This window comes from Prionailurus bengalensis, chromosome A2 (genome assembly GCF_016509475.1).
Source record: "Prionailurus bengalensis isolate Pbe53 chromosome A2, Fcat_Pben_1.1_paternal_pri, whole genome shotgun sequence".
Classification (NCBI taxonomy): Eukaryota; Metazoa; Chordata; class Mammalia; order Carnivora; family Felidae; genus Prionailurus; species Prionailurus bengalensis.
Window position 1 is genome coordinate 152,181,433 of NC_057348.1, and position 26,887 is coordinate 152,208,319.

Genomic DNA, 26,887 nt, shown 5'->3' on the forward strand with positions numbered 1-26,887 from the left:
TTAGTCCCTTTCTTTGTTGCTCCTTGTTAATCTATTCATTAAATTGCACTTGAGGGTGTGAGGGCTAAAGTATAGCTTATAATTATCACATTGTTATGCCAGTTGTTACAGAGGCCAATGCAGGTCTTTTGTTCCACATTTCATCCAAACCTGTAATTTAAAAGTTCTGCTTTATCATGTGCTTGCTATAAATTTAGGAATCACATTCTATCCTTAATTGTCACAACTGATCCTTCACTTTCACCAAAGGACACATTTTGCTTCCCATAAAATTCAGAAACTGATTGAGATACAAAATACTAACTAAACACTGGATTGTTCTCTCTCTTCCCATGCTGGGCCTTGCTAGCACGTCAGCTGGGGATTATCTTGAGCAACCTTTTATGTTTAATAGGTAACACCAGAGTCATTTTAATAACCAATTTATAAAAAATTTCCACTGACTTGCTAGAAAATTAATTTTTCAGTTTTAAATTCCTAGAGTGATAGGACCGGTTAATGTTAATTACTCTTTTCCATTTCTGGCTAATGTTGCTTCTATTATGCATACAATACCAGGTAATTAACACCCTCCACAAATAAAACAAGAGGCACTGAGATGTGGTTTGTCTCCGACTAGACTTCTCTGAAAGGTTTGAGTGACCACACAGTCTTGTTTTTGCTCATTGTCAGTCTGTTCATGGGGACACCTACTTATCTACATTTATCCTTTTGAGGAAGGGGAATCGAGGCTGGCGAGTTTTGCACTGAACACCTGTAGGAGGCGCCATAGATAGCACAGCCTATCACAAGACCGTGCTCTGGTGCTGGGTAGCGATGATGTGCATAACCGTACACGGCGACCCTTTCAGAGTTTACATTCAGGTGTGATACAATTACTTCTTTTAAAAGTAGTCTTTCTAAAATACATTCCTTAGCAAAAACGGTAAGGGTCTGAAAAGGGCTGCATTGTTTTAAATCAGTCATGGCGGGCGGAGACAGAAAAGGTCTAACACATCTAAGTCCCTTCTGTTCACTCAGCGGTTACCTCTGGGATGGGCTACTTTCGGGCTTAGGTAATTTATTCAATAGAACTGAATGGTTTGACAAACGCTAATTCACCAGGAAAGGGGTAATTTCTCTCTCACTGACAGGATTAAACCTACCAATCATTGACACAACTGCCATTCACTAAGGAGTCCCAAACAGGCTCCCAGTCGTGAGACCCAACATGACAAAAGCAAAAGCTGCAACGTTTGTTTCTTTTTTGGTAGCCTATTCTGCCAGTTTGTTCTTCAGCCCTTCCCCCCACTCTCCCCATACACCTGCCTTTCCTCCTAGCTTTCACCCCTGCTATAGCATGGAAAGGGCAAGCCACTAAGTTAAACCCCAGGACTACAAAGATAAACACAAAACTGCCCTAAAGTTCATCAAAATCTGGGAGGAAAGAAAGACACAACGTGTGTGAACGGTGAACACAGAGTCCTCTATTACGTCACATTAACGTCATACAATTAGTGAGCGGGAAAGGAGGTAGAGGGTTCATGGGCTACAACTTTTAGGCTTGGGCCCTTGTAAGCCTCAGATACTGGTTACTCAGGGGTTTTGGTTTGTTTCTTTTGTTTTATTCTTGAAAAAAGCTGCAACTTTCTGCAAGAGTATCATACATCTCTCTAAATGAAAAAAATAGCTTGAACGTCAATTGCAACCCACTGTGGGAGGTCCTCAGACACACGGTTGTAGGCATACCTCCTCATTGACTACAGAGCCTGCTAAGATATTGGGAGACTGGGTATCTCCAATGGAGTGATGAGTCTGTTCTTTCTGGCTCCAGGCATTGGGGAACAGGCTGGGACAGGAGAAAACACCTTCCCAGAAAATAGGCAGACTGTTCTAGAGGGAAATAAACAGGTTTCATCTACTCACCTACTAGGTGCCAGGTACAGTCTTAGGTGAGAAGAGAGAGAGAAATGGACAAAACAGAGATCTTGCCCTCCAGAGGAAGTTCTATGTGTTATTCATAAAAGAAAATATGATAATGACTTAGTGGTATGGAGGGCCCATTCAGAATGAATCAGCTCAAATAGAAGCACCAAAATTGCCCTATAGCCCGCAACAGTCTGGTAGCTTACTAAGTAAGCATGCCTTGGTTTACGTCACAGAGGTAGTATCTAGATCACAGCAAAAGCTGCCCAGAAAGTCCTGAGGACAATAAAAGCTAGAGGAAAAGAGAGATTCACACATGGTTATTTCAAACTGGCTTCCAACAATCCCAAAAGAATACCTGGTTTATTTAAATATATTAGGCTCCTCCTCTGTGCACATGTGTATGCTCAGGAGGCTCAGAAGGAGACAGATGCAAAAGAAGTCAGTCCACTGAAGACGGCGAATGCTACGGGAGAGATGCCTACTGAGAAGTAGGAGCGGCCAGAGCAGATACTCTTAAGACCAAATTTGGGGATTAGATGAAGGCATCTATATATGATATCTGAACCGTTTCTTGGAAGACGAGTTAACCATTTCTCTGTATGTGGGGAAGAGAACAGTGAAGGCACATGACACACAAAACACAAGACATGCCATGGGGACACTCCATTCTGTTCAGTCTCTGCACCACGAGGCAGGAGTGCTGGGAGATGAAACTGCCCAAGTGAGTTTGTAGATTAAGTTGCTAAGGGGCTTGGGCTTTATTTTATAGGCAAGAAGAGTCACAGAAATGTTTTAGTCTGGGGAACCACTCACACCTTGACTAAGAACGTAGACATCCAGGGGGGCCCTACCCATAGCAAAGGAGGTGGGGCCTTGGGGAAGCATAGCCCTCATGAATGGGATTAGCCCCCTGATAAAAGAGACCCCAAAGAGGTCCCTCATCACTTCTGCCACATGAAGATACAGCAAGAGGACACAGCGAGAGGATGGCCCTCCCAACCAGGAAGTGGAACTCACCAGCCACAGTATCTGCTGATGCCTTAATCATAGACTTCCCAGCCCCGAGAAACGTTTAAGAAAGGAATTCCTGTTATTTAAGCCACCTAGTCTATGGGATTCAGTTATAGCAGCCTGGGTAGACCAAGACAGCTACCCCCACACTCCCTCCAGTACTATAACTTAGAAAAGGGACTTCCCACAGATTTACTGTTTAGTTGTTTTAATTCCATCTGTTGAGGCTGGCTTGACAAGAAGAACATCTACTGCCTACCCTTCTGCCCACCTCCCAGCCTATTCTAAGCATTAGGAGCCTAAATTTTATCTAAACATCATGGTTCTTGATTTATCCCCAGGTTGAACATCACAGAAAATAATTAAGGTTGTTTGGCCAAGTATTTAGAAAGTTTGGGGACTCAAACATTTGAGGTTATTGACTTTTTGTCTCCTTCTCCCACCATGGTTGACTTGAGCCTGACCTGGGGGTGGGGATGACCCTGGACTGAGGCGGCCTATCCTGAGATGATGGTGTGTGCTCAGCATGAGCCTGTCCACCAACTGGATACCCCTTTCCTCTTGTCACCTACTGATAAGGTCCCTGGGAATCCAAATCAGGTATTCAACTCATGCCACCCCTCAACCTGGGATTTCACACTCAACAGTGTGAGAAGCCAGGGTCCGGCTTCTTGACTGAACCCTTGACCATCACAGGATTGACTAGGTGGAATCACTCTAGTGGTCAGAATACCTGTTTAGCCCTGAACCTGTAACCTAAGTCAATGGAAATGAAGTCCTGAGATGGAGCCTGCAGGAGACACTGTGTGAAATGACATCAGGAGAGGTCAGAAATGTCTGTAAGACTCAGAAAAAAGATGTTACTGAGTCAGGGACACCCAAGACAAACACTAACTTCTAAAGTTACAGCAGAGGTGAGTATAAGGGAGGGCCTATGGCTTGAGTCCTCAAGTTTCCACACAGAGGAGGGGACTTGCCGGGATAAACTTTATCTCCCAGGTATTACGTCTGCTCCACAGGAGACACTCAAACATAATACCGGGGTCCCTGATTCCAGTTCCTTTTTCCCCGAACGATTCAGATCCGACCCACGATAGTGCTGCCGATCTCAAAAACTTTCAAAACACCCAGAATCATCTCTACCCTTAAGTGTTGGAAAAACAATTATTATAAAATATCTGTTTAAAACAAATTATTGTTTCAAAAGGGCATGGAAGCAGTATCAAATGTGTTCATCTCAATATATTCCTGCAAAGTGTTGGGCGAATTTCTGTACACACAAAAAATACGGAAATTGTAAAAGCTGTAGGTATCTTTCTTGCCAGAAGATGGCGATACAGTCTAGTTATTTACTTAAGACAAACTAAATTTTGCTGCCCAAGCAAATTTAAATAAAGGTTTGAAGCCTAAGCTTCCGAGATGGAGTGCTTTATATCTACAAAATGATAAGCAAAATAAATCAGTTATTAAAAGGCAAAAAACAAAACAAAACAAAACAAAACAGGATTTAACAACAACAATGAACTATTTCTCCATTGGTTGCAGTAACCCCGGCTAATCAGAGTGTGGTCTCTGAGTAGCAGCAACACCCGCCTGAGGGCCTCTTAGAAAAGCAGAATCTTAGGGGCACCTGCCTGGGGTCCACAGGCCCTGTTTTCACTGCCACCCTCAGTTCTCTTTTGACCCTTTAGTCTCAACTAAGGTGGTGGGTGGGGGAGGGCAAAATGATGGAGGAAACAAGATTCAAGGGAGCCTAGAAATGAGAAACTGCTTTATTATTCACCTGCTGACTCCCCGTTACATGGCTGAATCTACCCTCATCTGCGATGTGAAGGCACAGGACAGCCACAGCATAGGAAGAGGCTAGCCCTAACGGGGGAGGTGGTTCATCTCCGACCGTGGCCCTTCCCTACTCACTGCAACTGAGGATTCAGCTGTGCCTTCCTAAGACTGAAGACGGAGATCAGTTTGAATGATTCCGATTGCCCGTAGGGATTTGGATTTCTTTAACGCTTTCTCAACATGTCACACTGCACTTAGAAACAATGCTCTTTACAGTGATTAGGCTTAGTATGGAATTCTACTTTATGGAGAAAGTATGTAGAAATGTCAAGTTATTCAACATTCATTCTGATTTGGTTAGCCATACTTCTGAAAATCCTAGATTGTCTAGAAGTAACCTCATAAGCCAAAAAGCACAAAATGAGAGCAAATCACTTCAGTCTTTTGTCTCTAATTAAACTGGGCATTTTTTACTTGAATATGTCGCTGTCCCTTGTAGCTCCTCAAACACGTCATAACTTTTTTTCCAAAATAATTCTTCCCCTTCCTGAATACTCATCAGTAACAAAGCCACTGTCCTGATAATCTTCTGTAGAATGCTGGTTGCTTGTTATACAATTATTTGTTCACTTCTATATGTCACATACTAGAAACCAGAGGTTGGAAGGTACAGCCCTGGGCAGTAGAGAGCCTGTATCTTAACAGAACACTTATGTTTCAATTCACAAAATACAAGTTTGTTCTGAGGGTTAAGGGAGCACGGTGGACAGGGTGATTAATTTTGAGAAATGGTTCAGAAAAGTGCTACCAACCCTTAAAGGATGAACAGGAATTTGCCACCAAGAGAGAAGGCAAGGGGCATGACTCCAGCTTTCTCTCTCTGCATAACTAAGTAGTCCATCTTTAATTCAGCTACTTCAGTGGCACCATTTCCTTACCACTCCCAAGTCACCGTTTGCCTCTGAAATTCCAGAGCACTCTCAGTTTGATCCACTCAATTTAGAACTCATGATATTGTTAATGTTGCTTGAATTATTTTTCCCATTTGCCCTCTTGGTGTCATTAACAAGATGTCCTTAGAAAATTTACTTAAGCTTTCTTGAGCTGTTTTCTATTTAGTGAAATAGGTAGCAACATCAGATCATCTCTGAACTCCGTGGCATTACCAATTTATGCAGAGATTCCAAGAGGAATGGGCTGTATCTTTACTGAACTGTCTGCTCCTGAAAGGCAGGATCACCTGCAAGTTTCTAAATGCCCTAGGAAAAAGACTTATGGTGTAAGGAGTACATCTTCTAGAATGAATCCCATGGAAAAATATATTGGAAATTAGCATGTGGTGTTCAAGTGGCCCAAATCACAGAGTCCATTACATTAGCTTTGCTCTATTCCATGGTCCCCCAACAAACCCCCAACCCTCATGAGGCTATGGGGAGACTGGACCTAGGGAGTGACTACACTTCAGGGCAAAATGAACCTCACTCCTGAAAATCTCCTCCAGTGATGAGATCCAGTCTTAGGATCATTACCGTATGAAGATTATCACTCACCAACTTAAAAAAGCAGGATGTTGAAATTAGGTATCTGCTTATAACCCATTGCCCTGTTGTCCACAATGATCAAAGATTTTTAACAGAAAAATTTATCAAGAATTTTAAAGGAAAGAAAGAAAGGGAGAAAAAATATTGTTTTTATATCACAAGCTCTCATAAGAGAAGCTTTATTATAATTAATCCATTCTGGAAAATGCCCAATATCCCTAGTAGTAAGAACATCATTCTGGACTGTTGGGTCAACCCTAATTATATGATTCCCCTCCTTATGTGGGGTAATCAAACAGTTTCAAATCTTTACTTTTTAAGTGTGAAACCTCAAGGGTTCTCACCTCAAAATGTAAAATGTGCACTTAGTGGACAGAGAAAATATTTTACCATCCAATCTCACATGAAAATAGAAAAAAATCAAAGCCAGTGAAGAGTCTTGATAAGAAGCATCAGAGGAGGAAGAGAAGTATATGAGGAGACAAAAGCCTAGATTCCAGAACAAATTCTGTCCTCTAAAGATCTGTGTAACTTCAGGTATGTCATTACACATAAGTGTTCTTAGGCTACTTATTTATCCTCGAATGAGGTTGTTATTAATTATGCTACAAGATTTGGGCAGAGACCAAATGAAACCTTTAGAAGGTGATATTTTTTTTTTAATTTTTTTTTAATTTTTTTTTCAACGTTTATTTATTTTTGGGACAGAGAGAGACAGAGCATGAACAGGGGAGAGGCAGAGAGAGAGGGAGACACAGAATCGGAAACAGGCTCCAGGCTCTGAGCCATCAGCCCAGAGCCTGACGCGGGGCTCGAACTCACGGACCGCGAGATCGTGACCTGGCTGAAGTCGGACGCTTAACCGACTGTGCCACCCAGGCGTCCCTTGAAGGTGATATTTTTGATAGTATTGGTGGCATTTGTTGTTAATGATCATTGGGAATGATGAGTGATTCACTGTTCTCACTCTCCTCTGAGGGGAGGGACAAAAGTGGTCAGGTCTAACCTACAACGAGAAGCAATAAACAGAAGTTCGTTAAGAGTTTCCTACCTATAAGAGTTAAGAAATTCTGAAACATATTAACTAAGAGATTTGGGGATGACCTTTTTTGAGAATCTGTAAGGGAGATGTGAGCAGTTAGGCTTCTGATGCATCTCTGGTATGGTGGAAGCTGAGGGATAAATCATAGAACCTCTAGGTTTTGCCTAACCCGGAAACATGGATGGCTGTCCCCTACTGCAGCAACAGTCACCATGTCCCTGAGAAACTGGTTGTCTTCCATTGCTTGTCCTAGGTGGTGCTGTTTTAAATTGGTGTTGAGAACTATTTTCTTTTTTTTTTAATATGAAGTTTATCGTCAAATGGGTTTCCATATAACACCCAATGCTCATCCCAACAGGTGCCCTCCTCAATCCCCCTCACCCATCCTCCTCTCCCTCCCACTCCCCATCAACCCTCAGTTTATTCTCAGTTTTTAAGAGTCTTATGGTTTGGCTCCCTGCCTCTCTAACTTTATTTCCCCCCTTCCCCTCCCCCATGGTCTTCTGTGAAGTTTCTCAGGATCCACATAGGAGTGAAAACATCTGGAATCTGTCCTTCTCTGTATGACTTATTTCACTTAGCATCACACTCTCCAGTTCCAACCATGTTGCTACAAAAGGCCATATTTCATTCTTTCCCATTGCCATGTAGTATTCCATTGTGTATATAAACCACAATTTCTTTATCCATTCATCAGTTGATGGACATTTAAACACTTTGGGATGCAGCAAAAGCAGTCCTGAGAGGAAAATACACTGCAATCCAGGCCTATCTCAAGAAACAAGAAAAATCCCAAATACAAAATCTAATGCACACCTAAAGGAAACAGAAGCAGAAATTATGGAGAACTATTTTCAAGAGAACTATTTTCAAGTTAAACTCATGAAAACGACTCACCTGGTTGCCTCCGCTCTTGGGGTTCACAAACACAAGCAAGGGCTTCATGAGAGGAGAAGAGATAGGTTTTATCACAAAAGGTCGACCTTTGTTTTCCTGCTGAAGGAAGAAAGCACTATTGAGACATCCATCCATGACTCAGACAAGTGGCCTGGAAGCAATGGAAGGGAGTAATTACCAGAACCCCCACCGGCCCTAACCCTTGCTCCTCCAAAATAAAAAAGCTACATCTTGTTTTACACGGCTTACTCTAAAAAAGACAGTCCATATAAAGCTTAGAAAAAGGATCTCAAGCTATAATTTTCCCTTGGGAAGTAAGCATGCTTCTGATTTGACTCTGTACACTCTGAGCATTCTAGAAATGTTAGCTCTTCATCTTTATCTTCATCATCTTTGGGATGACACTTCCATGGACAAGTGCAAATGCTCTGATTCTGAAGCAGCAGGAGGTTATAGAGAGGGAGACATCTTAAAGAAACAGAGAGGATTCCAATGTGGTCACAGGGTAGAGAAGGAGGGAAGAAGGGTAGAAAACTTATCAGAAAAATAAGCTTGGGCCAGATCACATCGGACAGGGATGGCTACAGTAAGGAGGATGTAGTTCACCGGGACATAGTCCTGAAACACTTACTTCAGTTCCTCTTTTACTGGCTTTTCTTTTAAAGCTTGTTCTCTTCTTCTTCCGATTTGAAGCCTTCAGCGAGTTCTGTAGGGAAAGAAGGAAACACCTGAGCCCAGAGGCAGACAGCCCAGGAGCTTCCCATGCAGAACCATGTAGGAGGTGAGGGCAGCACATGCTGTTCCACGCATGCTTCTCATGCTTTGACACTTCCAAGCCACTGTTCATGGGTAAGCCACAGACAGAAACCAGTCGAGTGCTTCAGAGTGAGCGACTGACTCCCCACCACACGGAGAGGCAGGGAGTTAGAACCCTGGAGGCTCTCATGGACTCACATAACAACACATGTTATACCTGCCAACCCTCCCAGTAAAAATGGAAGAATCCCAAATTCTCTGAGGGGCTCCAGTCTCCCGCCCAACCAGGTCCGTCTCCCGCCCAACCAAGTTCAAGTTCATCTCCTGGTATGGAGATCACCTATGTGGAAATGTAAAAAAGGAGGCCATTTTTCATGTTTTTCTATTTCCTTTTTTTTTTTTTTCTGTTTACTTTTTTTGGCAATGACCTTTCTAGTAATAGTCATACAGTGATTCAATCCTAAGGGAACATTATGATTCAACTATCCTATCAGCACTGATGGCTAAGTTTTAAAATGCAGAGATAAGACTCACCTTAAGTTACTTCTATTACTAGAGTGACATCAGTGCTCTCTTTCTCTAAAGACCTATTGGTTTAAAATGTCTTCTCTCTCCTGGTAGCCTTGATTTGTCCTTCTCATAGAAGTGCCTCCAACTTGTTGAAATACAGTGACCCCCAAATTTACTTTCCCTGTTTTTCTCTTTCTTGGAATTATACGGACCACAACTTTCTGATTACTTCAACTAACTCTTAATATATGATACAGACGCTTCGCGAAGAACCTCTCTTAGGGGACAGTCACAACTCACTGGTTTAATTAGTGGAGAGTCAGTAATTAATTAGATTGCCATCTTCACAAAGGCAAGATGTTACTATCACATCATAGATGTTTAACAAATGTTGAAAGCCTGAAACACAGAATTCTTAACTTAAAAGTTTATATGAGCATACACACATGCATTGCTTGAGCAGTTAAAGATTCTCAAACAGCTTCAAGAAACTTAGAGACCTACTCTTACTTTGCGGGGTATTTCTTTTCTTAGAGCATTCAAAATAAACCTCACTCTAGAGTACACATATTAACACATTTGAATTAGCAAGAATGAAGCTATTTAACTTTTATTTTACTTTCATATGGACCATAAAAAAAAAACAAAAATAAAAACACGCTGCTCTGTAGCTGGAGCTCGTCGAGGATGAAGGAAATTTTCTTGAAGCACCATTTGTCCCAAAGTTTTCTTCCCCCATCAGATTAAAAGAGTTTTCAGGCTCTGAGTCTCACCAGAGGAGAGAGATCCAGAAGTTCATGGGTGCTTTAGACCAAAGGTCATTTCTCACCACTCACTGTAGACTATACTTCTCCTGCAAAAAGAGCTCCAAGTTTCTGAATTCCTCTTTAAATGGGTCTGCTATCACATTCCACTTTGGAAAAACTTTCGCATTATTAAAGTCTTTCCCATATTTTAACTACTTTGTTTAAAAAGGGAAGAAAAACCATCTGGAAAAAACCATCTGGTAATTTTAAACACTTAATTGGCCAAATGTCCCAAGAAGAATCTGAGAGACTGTTAGGATGGCAATTAATGATACTGCGTGGTTCTCAACCAATCACACACGTTGGCCTCATCCAGGGTTCTTTTAAAAATGCTGACACGTGGACCTCCAAATACTCTTTTGTTTGGGGTGAAGCCCAGGCAAACATACTTTTCAAAAGCTCCCCAGGCAACTCTAGTGCATAGCCAGAGCGGAGAACCTCTGAAGTCAAAGGGAAAAGTGAGGAGACATACATACTGCACTAAAGCACAATACCAATGGGATGAGGAGCATGAGCTGTGGAATCTGACCTGCTGGATGTTAGTTCTGGGTCTTCCGGTTACGAGATCTAGGACCTTGGCCAAGGAAGTCAAGCTTTTGAAATGACAGTCTCTTAATTTTTAAAATGAAGGTGATAATACCTACCTCATGGGACAGTTGTGAAGTTTAAAGGAAAAAAGGTATGTGAAGCAGTTAGCTTGGTGTCGGCCCATGATAAGCACCTCCATCAATGTGGCCTCATTCACAGCTGTATATCCCCAGCACTGAGCCCAAATGCCTGGCACCTCGAATCATTGTTGAAATGAATCAGTATTGTAATTCCCAGCACTTACTGAGTCTTTCCTGATATTGGAAAGGATCCCCTGGAAGTGAATGCTTGCCTCCTAGCTTCTTTGTTGTTTTAGTTCATTTATTGCCCAGAGCAAGGTAGGGAGCCAAGTGCTTTCAGGAACACACTACAGGCCTTGGTTCCTGGCACGAGTCAGTAACTAAACTCTAAGAGAGAAGTCTAATGGTTCAGGCTAAGATTGTTTCCCAAACTTGCCTCATCACAGAAATCACAGTTCTCCAGGTGATTCTGCTGATCAAGCATGTTTGGGAAACAGAGTTAGCAAAACACATCAAAAGAAGACTTGATGTCTGAAAACAGAGCAGGCAAGGAACTCAACTCTAATAGGGAACAGACATACACAATGGCCTTTTTAACACAGATGCAGCAAATACAAATGCTTCTGGGCCTCATGGAGCCAAATGCATGTGAGGTCCTCTTCATCTCACAGAACAAAAAGGGAGCCAAGATGAAGCACAGTGATTGACTTACAGTACCTGGATGCTTCTATGTGAGCTCTGAGTTAAGCTTACAGCCCTATGGATAGTCAAATAGCAAAAGATAAGCAGTATGGAATTTCACAGCACACCTTGAAATTCTTGAGGCTTCCTTCTGTTCATGTGTATATATGTATCTCGGTCCCAACATAGAACTTCTTTTAGAAAGTATCATCATAACAGATGGATGTGAAAGCAGATTTGGGTTGTGTTTCAGCCATGACAAGATAAGTCACCTCGTCTTGCTAATCTAAGACATTGCTCATCCTGCCTGGGTCAGTCTTGTTGTGAGAGTTAAAATAGCAGGCTTTTCAAGAACATAAAAATTATGCCAAGAAGTTATATTTTCGAATTGTTGGTGCTGTTATTCAAGAAACCAGCAGTGCATGTACTGCATTCAAAAACAAAGCATCCCCGGCATCAAGGGCAGCTAACTCAGTGATACAAAGGCTTCATTTAGCAAGTTCAATACCATCCAAATGGTGAAATGCTGTACCCTCATGTGGATTTTTGCATTCTTCAGATTGTAACTGCATCTACCACTGTATGTTATGTGCCCACTCTTTTGTTCAAGTCCTAAGAATAAAGGCTTTTTTTTTTAAATAACCAGGTATTGAGGCAGTATTATTTCGCTACAGAAATAATCCTACCAACAAAGTCTCTATCATAGTTAGGACTCCTTCTTGGGCTGTTGAAAAATGCCTGTAGGTCAATCACTCAACTGTGAATAAAACTTAACTACCTGTTATTACTCTTCAGGGATTTTCCCAGGTTATGAAATCACAAAGGACTGGTTGTAACAAGAGATCTAAACAGAAGACATCTCACACTTCATCATCCCAAATGAAGCCTTCTCTCATTGTACACCAGACAAAACTCTGATGGATTACAGGAGAGGCATGGACTTGGGTCTATTAGAGAGCGCTCTTACTCTGCCCTGTTCTAGCTGTAACACTGGGACAGGAGTTGTCCTGAGGACAGGCAAGCAGAGAAATAAAGAAAACGAATTCCAAAAGATAAGGACAGGGTCTCAGCCGTTTCTCAGACATGTTTGGTTAAATTACAGCAAGTGTTGGCTAACCTTTAGAACTGACCAAAGGAAATGGCCTGAGAAATTTTGACAGATACAGTTGGTCATAGCTGTTACATATCCTGGGTCTCAGTCTCCAGCATTTCAGCATTATCCAATAAGGAACAGGGACATGAAGAAACATGAAGAAAGCCCATATAGGCTAGGAAGGAGTTGACTGCAGCATTTTTTGTAAGTAGGCCATTAGAAACAGTACAAATACCCATCAGTGGGGAGTTGGTTAAATAAACTGTAATATATTCACGGTATGAAATACATACAGCAGTTTAAAAAGTTAAATCTAGATGTATTAATATAGACTTTTGCTCAAGATCATTCTTAATGAGGAAAGGCCAGTTTTAAAGTATTATATACGGAATAATGCCATTTATTAAAAACACATGCCTCTGGTCTCCTATAACTTGACCCCACCAAAAATTCATGTAACCCAGGTCTTTCTCCATCAGCTCCAAGTGCTTGCACTAGTAGTTCAACATCTTTAATTTGTTTATCTGATCAAAATATTATCCTCTAACACTTCCTGTCGAGAGGAAAAGCCCTGACATCTGTAACATGAACTATAACATTGACTTCATTAAATGCATGAACAGATTTGTGCTTGGTTCTTAAAGTTTGGTTTTCTTTTAATTTTTTACTGTCATCTAAAATCTATCATCTTCTATTTTCTAGGTCCCTCCAAAGAATTTGGTGATGAAACCCAGCAAACCATCCAGACCAGCCCTCACTCCCCTTACCATCAAGGCTCCACACAGCTGGTCACAGAGTGACGATCTACTCAGAAGCAGCCATCTTTTAACAGATCAGGAAAATACATGGTTTAAATCCACCTCTTTGCAGCCTGCTTTTCCTGACCTTAATACACTCAAAGTTGGTTTCTTCCTCTCTAGAGTCATTTGTTTAGACACAAACATCACAAATAAAGCTGGCTTTATTTGGGGATCCACCTTAACTGTTGTTCTCAGATGTTCTATAAACCTGTACTGTCCTTCCTCATCCCTCTTCCCAGTGAGGTCCCTCACGTCCTTCAAAACCAAGCACAAACAACATTTTCTGTTTAACCTACAATGATCCCCAGAACCCACATTGCTCAAGTCTGCTTCATGTTTCCGCCTCATTCCTACATCTCGGGTCACACTTCCACTCCCTGTGTGGCCTCTCACAGACCATGGCTAGTTCCACCAACCTGTGAGATCTCTTCTTGCCACCACTCTGTGCGGATCCCTCCTAAAAGATGCACACCAATGACAAAGGCAAACCTTCCCGTTATGTGAGACCACTCTTTTCATTAAGGATTTACATGTGGCTGAATTCCTCTTCCAGAATCCACAAATTCTCTGCCTAATGATTTAGTTCACTCTTCTGTGTCCACTCTTCGTGGACATCAGGTGAATATCTGATTCATCTCTGGGCCTCCCACTGCACATAGTGGCATCCGTGAATGTACTTAAATATCTACTTCGTTCAGTTCAGAGTATCTTCTTGTTTTTAAGCAGTATCTTCCAATATAGAAATATACAGAAAAAAATATACATGAATTCTACAAGTAGGAAAAACATTTTGTCTGCTGTCCTCCATCTAATTTCCAAATTCTTTTTTAAATTGTTTCTCAAAGTCCCCAACGAAGTCTTTAAACTGCCTGCTTCCACACCATCGCTAACAGCTTGCCACCCACACTCCTCAAACTATAGTTTCATGGTCATCAATGATCTAGTCCCAAACACAAAGACTTTTCTCAATCCATGATTTTTTAACGTCTTCAGAATTTCACATTGATGACTGCCCTCTTTTTCTTTCTGTTTTTAATAACGAAACTCTGTGTTCTCTCCCTGTTTTGTAGGATTCTCTTCCTCCTTTCACTTTCTTGTTGTAGATGCTCACCCAGTCTGCTTCAGTTCTCCAGTTCAGTAAATGAATAGCTCTTGACTCTCTCCCATGGGATAAGAATCATGCTAGTGAACACACAATCCCACTACAGTATATAATACAACAGTTACAGTGGCATTTCAAGGGCCACTCGAGAGCACAGACAACAGGGTACCAGACAACAGGCTGTGGCCCCTATGCTGCCTCTCTCCCCATGAGAATCATTTTCCCATTTCCTCTCATTGTAATACGGACGGGTCAGAGAACAATAACTTCTGTCCTGATCCCCGTGTGACTGTTCAAGGTTCACCTCTGTTGATGTAGAACTTTATTTGATATCCTATACTCAACAAGGAAAATAACAAGAGTTAACATTTATTGAGACTTACAGTGAGCTAGGTGCTGTTCTACGTGCTTTATTTTTTTTTACTTTTTAGCTCATTAGACCTCATGAAAACCCTATGAATTCGGTACTAGTATTATTTACATTTTGAAGATGAAAAGTTGAGGAGTTTTAATTCTTTGAGATTGTGTAAGTTATTAAATACCAGAGCAAGCATATGAATCTAGGCGATCTGACTCATAAGCTAGAGCTCTTAAGCACTACTGTATTGCCCCCCAAGCTCATCATACACCGGATTTCAAAGAGAATTTAGTTAATTGATTACTTCTTTTTTGAGGTCCATAGGACGAGGGATACCAAAATTTTTAAAGATAGGTGACTTAGCAAGGATTGTTATAGTAAGACTGTGAGGCAGCAAATGAGCTTGGTTTCCAGTCTCAGAATTCCTGGGTTCAAATATTACCTCAAACTAGTTAATAACTTTACGGCCCTGGATAATTTATTTGCCTTCAATTCCTCACTTCTCAGCTACAATATGGGATTAGGATACCTGCCTCATAGGGTTCCATGATGGTGAAACGAGATACTGAAAGTAAAGTACTTGAAATAGTTCCTGATACATATAAAAGCATTCATAAGTGTTAGCTATCCTTGTTCTCATTATTACACTGTTCTGAATCATAAAAGGACAATAAAAACATGTGTGATGAAAACAGACTGCAAACCGTATCTACCATCCTCCATTAAAAGTAACCAAGATTCCTTAGAGAAATGGCTGCTTGCAGGTATGAACAGGAAATGCTTAAGATGATCCTGGAACATGGTGTGATTCGTGAAACAAAGGAAGGTATCAAAAACATCATGGCTTATGAAAAATGGAGATAAAAGCCATCTGGAAGGGGTTCTAACTGGTAAATGATAAAACAATATGAATATAAAAAAAATGATGCCAATGGACTGAAACATGATATGTTATATATGTATATATATATATATATATATATACACACATATATATATACATATATAACATGAGGTAAGTTAATAATTCATAAAGATACTCTCCACAAACCACCACCACCACCACTGTTAGCCAACTAATAAAGTTGGTAAGGTACCAAGCATTTATTCTGAAAATTTACAAATAAAGGTAAATACTCAAGCATTTGTCATGTATTAGCTTTATTTTTTAGTTCCCTTATTACCAGCAGAAAAATAAAGAAGAGTACAAATTAGAAAAACCAACTCTTGGTAACCTCTAATAAAATAATAGTAAGTTAGGTAATCATCCTTAACGGATCAAACAGATGAAAGGCTCATGGACAACTTTTTAATAGATGGCTTAAAAGGATAGCTCCAGAACTCATTGATGAGTCTTAGAGCTAAGAGTGAACAATCTCATATTCTGTTCCTTTGAAAGCAACACTACAGAAATACACCACCCCGATGTAGTGCAAACTAGTCTCACAGCCTCACGAGTATAATTTTGGATACAGCACCCTTGCTGGTATCATTCTCCTGCCTGCTCTTTCCTCTCTTCTCCATCGATCTAAATCCCACCCATCTTTAAAGAGGTAGAATAAAACCCACCTCCTTCATGAGGCTCTCGCCCTGATCTTTCCTTAAGAGAACTACATAGTTCTTCAGAGCAAGGATCACCACATATTACATCACAATGCCTAGTAGCTTTCCCGAAACCATCAAGGTTTTCAGTGAAAACATATTGGTTGAACTGAAAATTTAATATAAAGTTCTTGGAGACACTACTGAATTTTAGGGGTTGGGGAACCAAAGGGTAGTAAAGAAGTAAAAAGGTTAGATTTTTTAAGTTAACACTAAATTGAACATCGGTACACTTGAATTTCAAACACAGTACTATACTTGCTATCACCTTGGGCACCTCCTTTAACAGCTCTTAGCATTTGGCTCTAAAATGTAAGATGAGAAAGCTAAGGCTCCCATTGTTTAATGTACAGATCTTGCACTTGCCTCTGGAAAAGATTTCCCAAGGGCTTTCACGGATTGTAACATGGAAAGATTATTACTAAGTGTTACTCATCAACAGAAGCTGAACTTAAATAAAAACACACAAAGCAAAAGTGTCCATGATCCACCAGTTTTTAAAATAAAACTGAGTCAATGAGAATAAAATTCATGATGATTCTGAAGACCATATAAAGTAGGACTGCCACAGGTTATGAAGATATTACACTCAGTAGGACATCCTAAAGTAGCTGCATCCCCAGGGGAGGTACCACCTTTCCCCCATCACATTAAAAGTCTGCCATCCCATACCTTGGAGCTAATGGTCTAAGATGTCTAGTACAAAGGTAGAAATTTTGCTGTCAAAGATTATGACCTTGTTGAGAAACCACTAATGTTTCCCAGAATATTGCAGAGACACTCTAGGACAGAATGTACAACAAGAATTGAATACAGAATGAGATTAGGTATTAAGAGGATAAATTCTACTTTGCCTTAAGAAAAGAGTGTTGCTCTCTGAGCAGGCCTTGTGTATTTAGGAAGGTCATGACCCACAGTCTGCCGGTCAGGTTGGAAGTGGTGGTAATCTCAACCAAACACGGAAGCCTGCACAGTTTGCCCTCACATTCACTCCCTGGGGATGCCCAGGCTGGAAGAGAAGAGAGTTGTGTAAGAAATTAGCTGCACCCACCACTTGTATTTAATGAATTCAGGAGAACACCCAAAGAGAATATCATTAGCACATGAATGGGAAGGAAACATTCCTGCTGTGGAACTTTGATTTCTTTGGGAAAGGGAGGCTGGTTCCATGAGAGAGCCCAACTGCAGTAAAGTGATGGGCTAATGGAATGTACCCGGGAAGCTGAGCATGGGGCTGTGGGGATGAGTGAGCAGAGATTTTAGGAACCCCCCAAAAAATTCAGGGCAAGAAAAGCAAGAAGCAGCAGTTCCTTCTTCTCTGCACAGGCTCAGCAGCACCAGGGTCCCAGAAGTTACCTGAGGTTTCTTCACCTTAATGATCCAGGTGGGCGGGACAATGACAGCAGCATGAGCCCCCAGGGAGCAGGGTTCTTCAATGTGATGCAGCATGAAGCAGGTCACCTTATTGTGAAACTGAGGAGAAAAATAGGCCAGTAAACAAATCCAGGAATCATACATGGGCACAAGGAGTAAGTACATGTGCACGTGCGCACTCGCCCACAGGCACAGACACTGAGGACACACGCTCCTTATCACTACCCAAACAGCCCTGGAAATGAGCAGATTTTGAATTCGTTCCACTTTACAAACAGATAAAGAAATCAATCTTGTAGGTCAAGGCCAGCTAAAACTTTATAAGCTTTTAATAGGATATTTACATAACGAGGTCTCGAATGCTTCTATTAATCCTAGCCCTGCATATAATTTTGTTGCACTTGACTTGTGCTGGTCACAGACTAGACGGGAAACAGTATTGAGGAGGAAATGAAGGCAAGCAGAAGAGCAGTTCCTCTCTTTTTGCTAATCATAGATGTAAATCCACCCGGGGTAGTCCCTCCAGTTTAGGACACCCAGGAAAGAAGCAAGAGGTCTCTTCTAGAGAGTTCTTAACTCAAGGGGAAACAAAGAGATTGCCTCTGCTGGGTTTGTTTGGGGCTGCCGAAAAATAAAACGAACCTATTACACTTGGCAAATCTAAAATGCTGCCTGTTTTTGATAGGAAGGAAGTAAATGTAGACTGATGATCGTAGCAATACTTCAGGATTAGTGGTTAAACTCTGTACCAACAGACTAAGTGACCATAGGCCAATCACATTTTCAATCCTCTTTTGTGTGTAAAGTGATAGTGATGTGTGGTAATAATATTTTCCTAATAAACAAAATCCACATGCTACAATAATTATGGGCCTTAAAGTTTTAATCAGGGATTTTTTAAAAACCTTAACATCAGTTTCTACTGCATTATACTTAATGGAACCGTAATTTGTCATCATAACTGGAACAATTTTAAGAATAGGAGGGAGCACTAATAATAATTACGTTGCAACAAAAGACATAAATTAGGTCGGTCTCTGGAAAACTGGCAAATATGGCCACCCCAATCCTGTCATAGAATCTGCCTTCATTTCTGACTATCGTCAAGGTCTGATGTGGTCCAGTAGAAAATTACTAATTAAGTATAAATACAAAATAAATTATTAATTTCCCCTACCATCAGTTATTTGTGATCTCCAAACTATGATGCACTAGAGAAATATTATTTGAATACCTTCTTTAAAAACTGATTTTCTTTCAGCAATTCAGATAAACCCATAAATGCCCATTTTCATTGCATTTCTAAAATGGCCAGGATCTCCGAGACAGCCTGTTTCAACTCCTAATTTGTACTTGTATCGTCTCCAATCTAGACAGTGAGCTACGTCCAAAAGTGCATAACTTTTACAAGGTGAGTCAGAGCCTAAACCCGAAAGCCCAGCTCTCAAATCCAGTTTGTTTGTTTGTTTGTTTTTTCCTGCTGCCGGAAGTGCCTACAGAGGGCACTTATTTGACATTAGATATCCTAGAAGGAATTACCTGTAGGGCTAAAATGTATCACCAATGTAATTTGTCTTAAATTTTTATATTTCTAGTTCTTGCAAAATCACCTACAATGGGATTCAACTGGACTATGAACTAATGTAAAGACAACACGTGCTCCAGGTGAAGTGGGATTGAGTTCCCAAATTAATGGACTCTGGATAAACCATCTCACCACAGCCTGGAAGTTCCAGCATCGGAACAGATGCAGCCTATAGGAGCCCACGCTGCCAATACTCTCCCACAGGTGGCATCTCAACAGATCAGGGAAATCAGCAGCACATATACTGTTAGGGACACCTGAAACCTGAATCAGCTTCTTTGTCTCTAGGTGGAGATAGTGCCTTGATGGAATAGGATAGTTTCATTCAAGAACTAGAATGACCTTATATTTGTGAGCAGATTCTTGAACAAAGATTATTTGTGTAAAAATTAACTGAAAGGAGATGGAAATGCCTAGAAAATGTGGCAGGATAGGGACACAGCAAGCACTGAGCTTTCCAGACTAGTGCAACCCTATCTACTGACAATAGGTTCTCCTGATACGTGGGGGCCTAGGGAAATTATGCTACAGAGACTGGGTCAAACTTTATAAAATTCCCAAAGTTCAAAAGCAGCTGACCTACAAACATGTCACTTTTATGTGTTTCACCTAAATTCATCTGCTCTGGCCCTGTGGGCTAGGTTGGCTCGTTAAATCTCATGTGTGTAGGGGGCCAGTCTTCCTGCAAACCCTTAGGTGAAATACTGCAGCCCTGTCTTTTCAGGTTGTCTGTGCAATGAACAGACTCTGTCCCAATTACACAGTCATTCAACAAAGTAGGTGAACTGAGAGATTAGAGCAGGGGTCTGGAAACTTTTTCTATAAAAGGCCCGGATAGTAAATAGTTGAGCTTTATGGGGCCATACTGTCTCTGTGGCAACTATCAACTTTGCTATTGTAGCATGAAAGTAGCCATGGACAATACATCAATGGATGGGCATGGCTGTGTTCCACTAAAATGTTATTTATAAGAACAGGCAGCAGTCAGATTTAGCCTATGGGCCACAGCTGGCCAATCCACAAGTTAGCATTGTCTGGTTAAAAAAAGAACAGGTATGTAGGCAAATAAGAAAATGAACCCTCTGGTTGAAAAGGGGTATTTAAAAAAAATGTCAAAAGGATAGACAAAAGAGGAAAACAGGGAAAACATCACTGGATCCTAACGAACATATATAAATGTAAGGAACAGCTATACAAAGAGCTGTAACAATATCCAAGCCTAAAGAAGGGTACAAGACCACTCCTTACCCCAGTACAGCCCCATAAAAAAGGCACCCACATCAAAAACAGAAGAACCAAGATGGCTTGATTCCGGTGTTAGAAGGATTATCCAATGGTGCAACTTCCAACCATAGAGGAGTTGTCAACAATCTAGTGCAATGGAAGAAATACATGCTAGGGGGTGAGAAGTCCTCGAGTCTAGACCCAGGGTAGGAACAGGGGAGGATTTCCCAGGCTCTGATCCTAGGCTTCAGTGTGTATAAATTAAAGGGTTACTTGAATCTCTAGTTTCTCCCATTTCATAGAGGCATTAGTCCTATGGTTTAATCTAATCCTTCAAGGATCCTATGTGAGAGAAATAATACATAAATTAGGATGACCTTCCGTTTACAGACAGCAACTCAAGTAATGACATAGGTTCATTTTGATAAAACAAGAGCCCACTTTGTTTCATTTCGTTCCCAAACTTACCGCCTGTTTGCACCAGGAACAGCTGATAGCCACAATCTCTTTACTGTGGAAGGAGAACTTTTGCTGGAAGCCCTGGGAGGTTAGGACAAGAGATAGAGAATTTAAAACCACTTCAATCACGGCACGCATTTGCCCTCCTGAAGTCCAATGAAGTGAGGAAGACCAGATGTGTCCCCACCACTCAAGGTGACTGGGACTGCCAATGCCACATTCAGCACTTACGTCCCACCCTCTGCCATGTAAGAGTTTCCTACCCCTGAATCATCTGGAGTGTGAGATGAGGCACCAATATTTGCTGTGCCACTAAGTATTCAAGCCAGCCACAAAGAGAGTTGTTTCTTTCCCCCCCGAATGAATGTGGTTTGGATAGGGTTTTATTACAAGCAAAAGAAAAGCCACTATTGGGCCACATAGTTCTTTTCAGGCATCCATCTCAGAGCTGCTGTGCAACCTTAACATCTGAGAATGCACAGAGAGAGAAATTAAGTATCAAAGTTAGGACCTAGAAGCAGGGGTGTGGAAGAGTCCGAGGGTGTAGGAGGATTTTCAAACACTTTCACCATCCCCCTTGGGGCTCCAAACAAGCAGCTTTCAATGTTTATTCTTCACCAGCAAGCAGGAAAGAGATTAATGGAATGGCAAACACAATCCTTTTAAATGAACAAACAATTACTTTTCAATCAAGAATGGAAGAGGCGCTTTTTGGCTGTTGCTATCCTTAAAGAATTATCAGAGAGAAGTAAGTACGCAGTAATGCTCAAAGAATTTCGTTTAGCCTTCCCAAAGCTCTTCCATTTCTATCTTCCTGTGACATCTATACTCAAATAAAGTAATGCAAAGCAATGACAAAAAAAAAATTGTAAAAGGGATTTTGTAAAGTGATCAAAAGAAAACACAAAGATGTGATAGGCAGGGAAGCTATTAAGACATTGGCTGAAAAGTCTTGCTTTAATGTGTACAGATAATCTTAAGAAAAAAAATCAATTTACACATTATTAAAAGAATTCTCAATGGCATTTTGTGCAGTCCCCAGAATTCCTACCAATCTGTAGCATTTTAAATACCATGGAGCATTTTCTCCATTTTGAGCCTCTCCCTCTTCTTGGGCTCCTAAAACACATTCACGTTCTCCACCTGTTTCTCTGGTCCCCTGCACACGATATAGGACCAGGACCGCTTTCAGTCCTCTGTACTCTGTGATTCCTCCTTTAATCCCTTTCTTTTGCCCCAAACTCAAATCTCACTTCCAGAAACATGACTTAACATCAGATTCTCCTGGATTTTGAAAAATCTCTCCTTCAATATCCCTTTCTCAGCAACTTAAGTGATAACAATCATTCCAAGTGCAGAGAAGTGAGCACAGCGGGGGGGCGGGGGGGGGGGGGTGACCACTCTCCTTACATAGCTGCTTGCAAGCCTGGCCCTTGGCTGGCATCTAGAAACTTGGACTTCCAGAGGGGTTCCCCATTCCCCCAACAGTTAAGAGTGGCTCACTGCACCTAAAATGTTGGTACAAATGATGTGGTTTATGCTAAACACCTGCTTTCCTTTTGAGACTCTGGGATGTGGATATGTGCCACGCAGAAGGTGCTTATGTAACCAGCCCCCAGTAAAAACTCTGTGCACTGTGCCTCTAATGAGACTGGAGGACAACATTTCACAAGTGTGGTCACAACTCATATGGGAGGAATTAAGCACACCCTGTGTGACTCTGTTAGGAGAGGACTTTCAGAAGCTTGCACCCAGTTTCCTCCATGTTTTGCCCCATGTGCCTTTTCTTTTGCTGATTTTGCTTTGGATCCTTTCATTGTGATAAATCAGAGCTGTAATACATACTGAGTCCTAGGAGTAATCCTAATGAATCTTCGACACAGGTGGTCTTACGGACCATAACACACTCACCTCTCCCCAAATAATGCCTCTTTCTGTCAATGATACTATCATTTTCCCCCAGGAAATGACACACTGTTTGTAAAACACACGTGGACTGAATTATGAGGACAGGTGTGGTGTTCAGTGCTGTGTGGCCACCAACAACCCACACAGCCCCCAGCACGGAGACTTAGAACGGCCAGACAGAAACAGCTTACAGAGAGGACACCGAGTCCGGGGGCCAAAGGGATTCAGTGGGATAGAATTCCATTCAATAGGAGTCAATGTGATATATGATGGCACCAAATCTGAAGGAATGAATTCACATGGGAGGTGTCTGCCAAGTTCCTCATCATCTCTCAAGGCACTCTTGATGGACTGGGCCAAAGAGAGATGAATAAAACTTCTCTTTAGAGCCAGTGAAACAACCTGTGACTGCGGGAGGAAGGAAGCTAGCAGCCAAGAGCAAGGCTACTGATGCTGGTGCAGTGCCTGTGCAGGAGCTCCTGAGGCCAGTCTTGGCCATGCAGCTAGGCCCTTCTATCCTGCACCCCGTGTCCAGCAGCCATCAGGCTCCACAGATTGGTCACTCCACATCTGGATGTCTGCTCTATTTTCTAATTTGTTTCTCCTGGGATGGTCTGTTTTCCCCTATATTCTTCACCCTATCCTGGGCATGGCCTCCAGGGAAAATACTGCTTCTTACATATCAGTCAGTGGCTGTCTCAAAATACTCAAATAGCGACTTCTTTCCTCAAAATTATAGGATCAACTATTCACACTGGCATCTAGAGCCACCCATAATCTTCCCAATTTTTCGACACCAATCTCCCATGCCTATTATAAATTCCTGTGTTTAGTAGGATGGATTTCGTTATATTTTCAACATGCTTTGTTCATTTCCATGTTTTTGGCCATTTTTTTCTCTGTTCTCTTCAAGCCACCATCTAGAATGCCTACCAATATTTCACATACAGCATCTGAACTTTACTTGCACTACAAAATTCCAAATCTTCTAAGATCACCTGAATTCACTGTGATGGCTCCTCCTGGATTATAAGCCTTTCCACCTGGCCCTCATCTGGCATTGATGAAGTGCCCTAAGTTGCTGGTTATTTTATATGCACATGAATTATCTCTCCAATAGAATTATGAGCTCTTTGAGAGAAGCGCTTATAATATTTCTTGACAGATCTCTACAATCCAGCATAGTTCTTTGAAAATCATAGGCAGGGTATATTTTCTAATGGAAGAAGAAAGTCACTGCTACCACATCATGATCCAATTATGAATTTTATGCTATCCAGGCCTTAAAAACCTAACCCAAACCACCTGAAAATATGCCCCTTACATAATCTTCCTCAACTCCTATAGGCATGGGAAGCATACTGGGATTCTAATTTTCATTTCTTAAATCTGTGACATCGACATGTTGCATGGCTGAAAACCAGTATGGTAGAACTGGTGACATAAGAGCAGTAGCCCCAACTAGAAGTCGGACTGTTCTGTGCCAAATGTATAAGTGGACAGAGTCTTAAACACTATTACCCAGCCACCATTCTATCAATTCATACAACAGATGATGGTATATCAAATAGAAGCTTATGGAGAGTCGGCAAAGCTAAGAATAGTTCTTGGCTCTTCTAATTATTGGCCTGGTGATCTCAGGCAAATCACTTAACACTTCCAGTTTCTCCCTTCACCTGAAAATGAGAATAAAAATACAAACTTCTCCTATACCACAAAATAGTTTTATTTATCAAATAAGGCAATTTACCTGAAAGATCTTTATAACACAGTAAGTACAAATGAAAGAATATTTTTATTGCGAAGATCCATCAACAGGAACCTCTCCCACCACCTTGCTGATGAAGTCCCCCAGTAACTAAAAGGACTAGTAATACTCTATTTGATGGTACAGAGTATGCATATTAGCCCAGCCCTCTACTGCATATTGGCCTTCTGGCTTCAGAGAGAAACAGACACAATCCACTGTAGTCCCAACAGCCAGGACGATACCAGAAACAAACAACTAGGGCTCTGGGCACTCTGCTCATATAGAATTGTAGCGGGGCCCTTGGAAACGAGGTCTGTTCTTTGTTTTGAATGCTAGTCTGACACAGTCACAGCAGCTTCGGCTTCAGGGTTATTGTCTAACATGGAGACATAAATAGAACCACATCAGAGCCTTCATGCACCAAGTTCCCACAGACCACCTGTGATGGGGAGGTTTTGGCCGGGATCTCAGCACAGCAAAAAGAGCCAGATTCCTAATTACCCATTTTAAAATGCTGGCCCAAATCTAATATTATGGTACTGACAGATGCCCCTACTGAATTTCAACTGACTAGGATTTTTAAGGACTATTTTGTTCATCACTATCACAAAGGAAAATGGGGATGGGAGGGCCAGATGCTTTAGATCTAATGGGCTTCAGAATTATAAATGCCATGAACCTCTTTTTGGTTGATTTTTTTAATGCAATTAAACCTCTGGAATACAATTTAAACAACATTTATTCTGAGCAGCTAAAACTTTGCTATCTCTTTTTCTTCTGCAATCTAGGGGATATACCCAATGGCAGTCAGTTCCACAGCCTTGGCTTAAACCAGGGGGAAAAAAGGGGCTTTATTTGAAATGAACTGAAATTATTTTACTGTTTATGTATTTAACCGAGGGTAAGGGAAACTCCCGACCACCATCTGAGTCCCTGTTTGACTTCATTTTATCCAACAGAATTGTTGATACTTCCCTTGGCTCCAAACTTTTAAACAACAAAAACAAACCAAACCTCCCTGTATCGCTCCCATGTCCAAGATTCACAAAGTATTCCAAAAGGCAAACCCAAGGGAATGATAAGAGTAAGTCAATATTTATCTCAAAACAGAACTTGAAGCATTTTTGCTCAAGTACTTTCTAGAATTTTTGAAAAATAGATATACTTTTACACTTTCTAGATTTAACATCTAAAACGTTCGGAAGTTAGATGCAAGTTCATTATTTCTAGAAAAATAAAATAAAATAAAACTGTTGTAAAGTTGTAAGTTGTAAACTTATCCAATGAGATATGAATACCATGGCGATTTAATACAATAAAAAAGGGAACATTTCCAATCAGGGCAGTACCTCGCTGAAGATCTCAAACTGGTGGTGTGGGTTCAGTGCAACTGCTTTTAAACAGCTTAGGCTCACAAACAACTGTGACAGTTGAGCACCACCAGCTGAAGCTGATAAATAACTAAGACCTTTGAGTGACTCCAGAGCAGACCCACACCAACCTAACTGAAAACATCTTTTTAGCCACTAAAAAAATGGTACTTCTTTGACCTTAGACTGACTCCAGCACGGACCCACAGCAACCTAATCTGACCGATCTAAAAACTTCTTTCTGACTAATAAAAAATGACACTTGTTTTAACTGTCTACAGACTCACAGAGTAATACTGCCCTCTCCAGAGTGCAACCTTTAATTTTTTTTTAAATATAATTTATTGTTAGCTAACATATAGTGTATACAGTGTGCTCTTGGTTTCGGGGGTAGATTTCTGTGATTCATCACTTACATACAACAACCTTTAATTTTCAATTAACAAAACCACCATAAACCAATCCCTTTCCTAGTGCACAGATGTTGTTGACATTTTCCCCCTCAAGGAACTATTCATTCCAGTCTTTCACTGATGTGTGTACCCTTGCCTGACAATGTGAATCAGCAGATGTTAGGCTACTTCTACAATGTGCCTTTTTCCTTGCTCTTCTCAGTGAGAATTTGGTATTGATATATGCACCCTTATGGTTAGTGCAGCTTTATAATAGCCAAGATATGGAAGTAACCTAGGTGTCCATCAATGGATGAATGGATAGAGA

At 41.1% G+C, this 26,887-nt stretch overlaps 1 protein-coding gene across 3 annotated transcripts in view; it reads right to left on the bottom strand.

Moving 5' to 3' along the window:
* The window catches only part of DGKI (diacylglycerol kinase iota), a 449,833-nt gene that overhangs the window by 205,398 nt on the left and 217,548 nt on the right, over positions 1–26,887 (bottom strand). For 2 of the 3 annotated variants that reach the window (XM_043589660.1, XM_043589662.1), the window contains exons 7-10: positions 21,149–21,220; positions 17,854–17,970; positions 8,813–8,887; positions 8,182–8,280 (exon numbers count right to left, since the gene is read on the bottom strand). In XM_043589660.1, coding sequence (XP_043445595.1) covers positions 8,182–8,280; positions 8,813–8,887; positions 17,854–17,970; positions 21,149–21,220 — 363 coding nt within the window. The remainder of the gene's footprint in view (positions 1–8,181; positions 8,281–8,812; positions 8,888–17,853; positions 17,971–21,148; positions 21,221–26,887) is intronic. The other variant, XM_043589661.1, reaches the window with a different exon arrangement.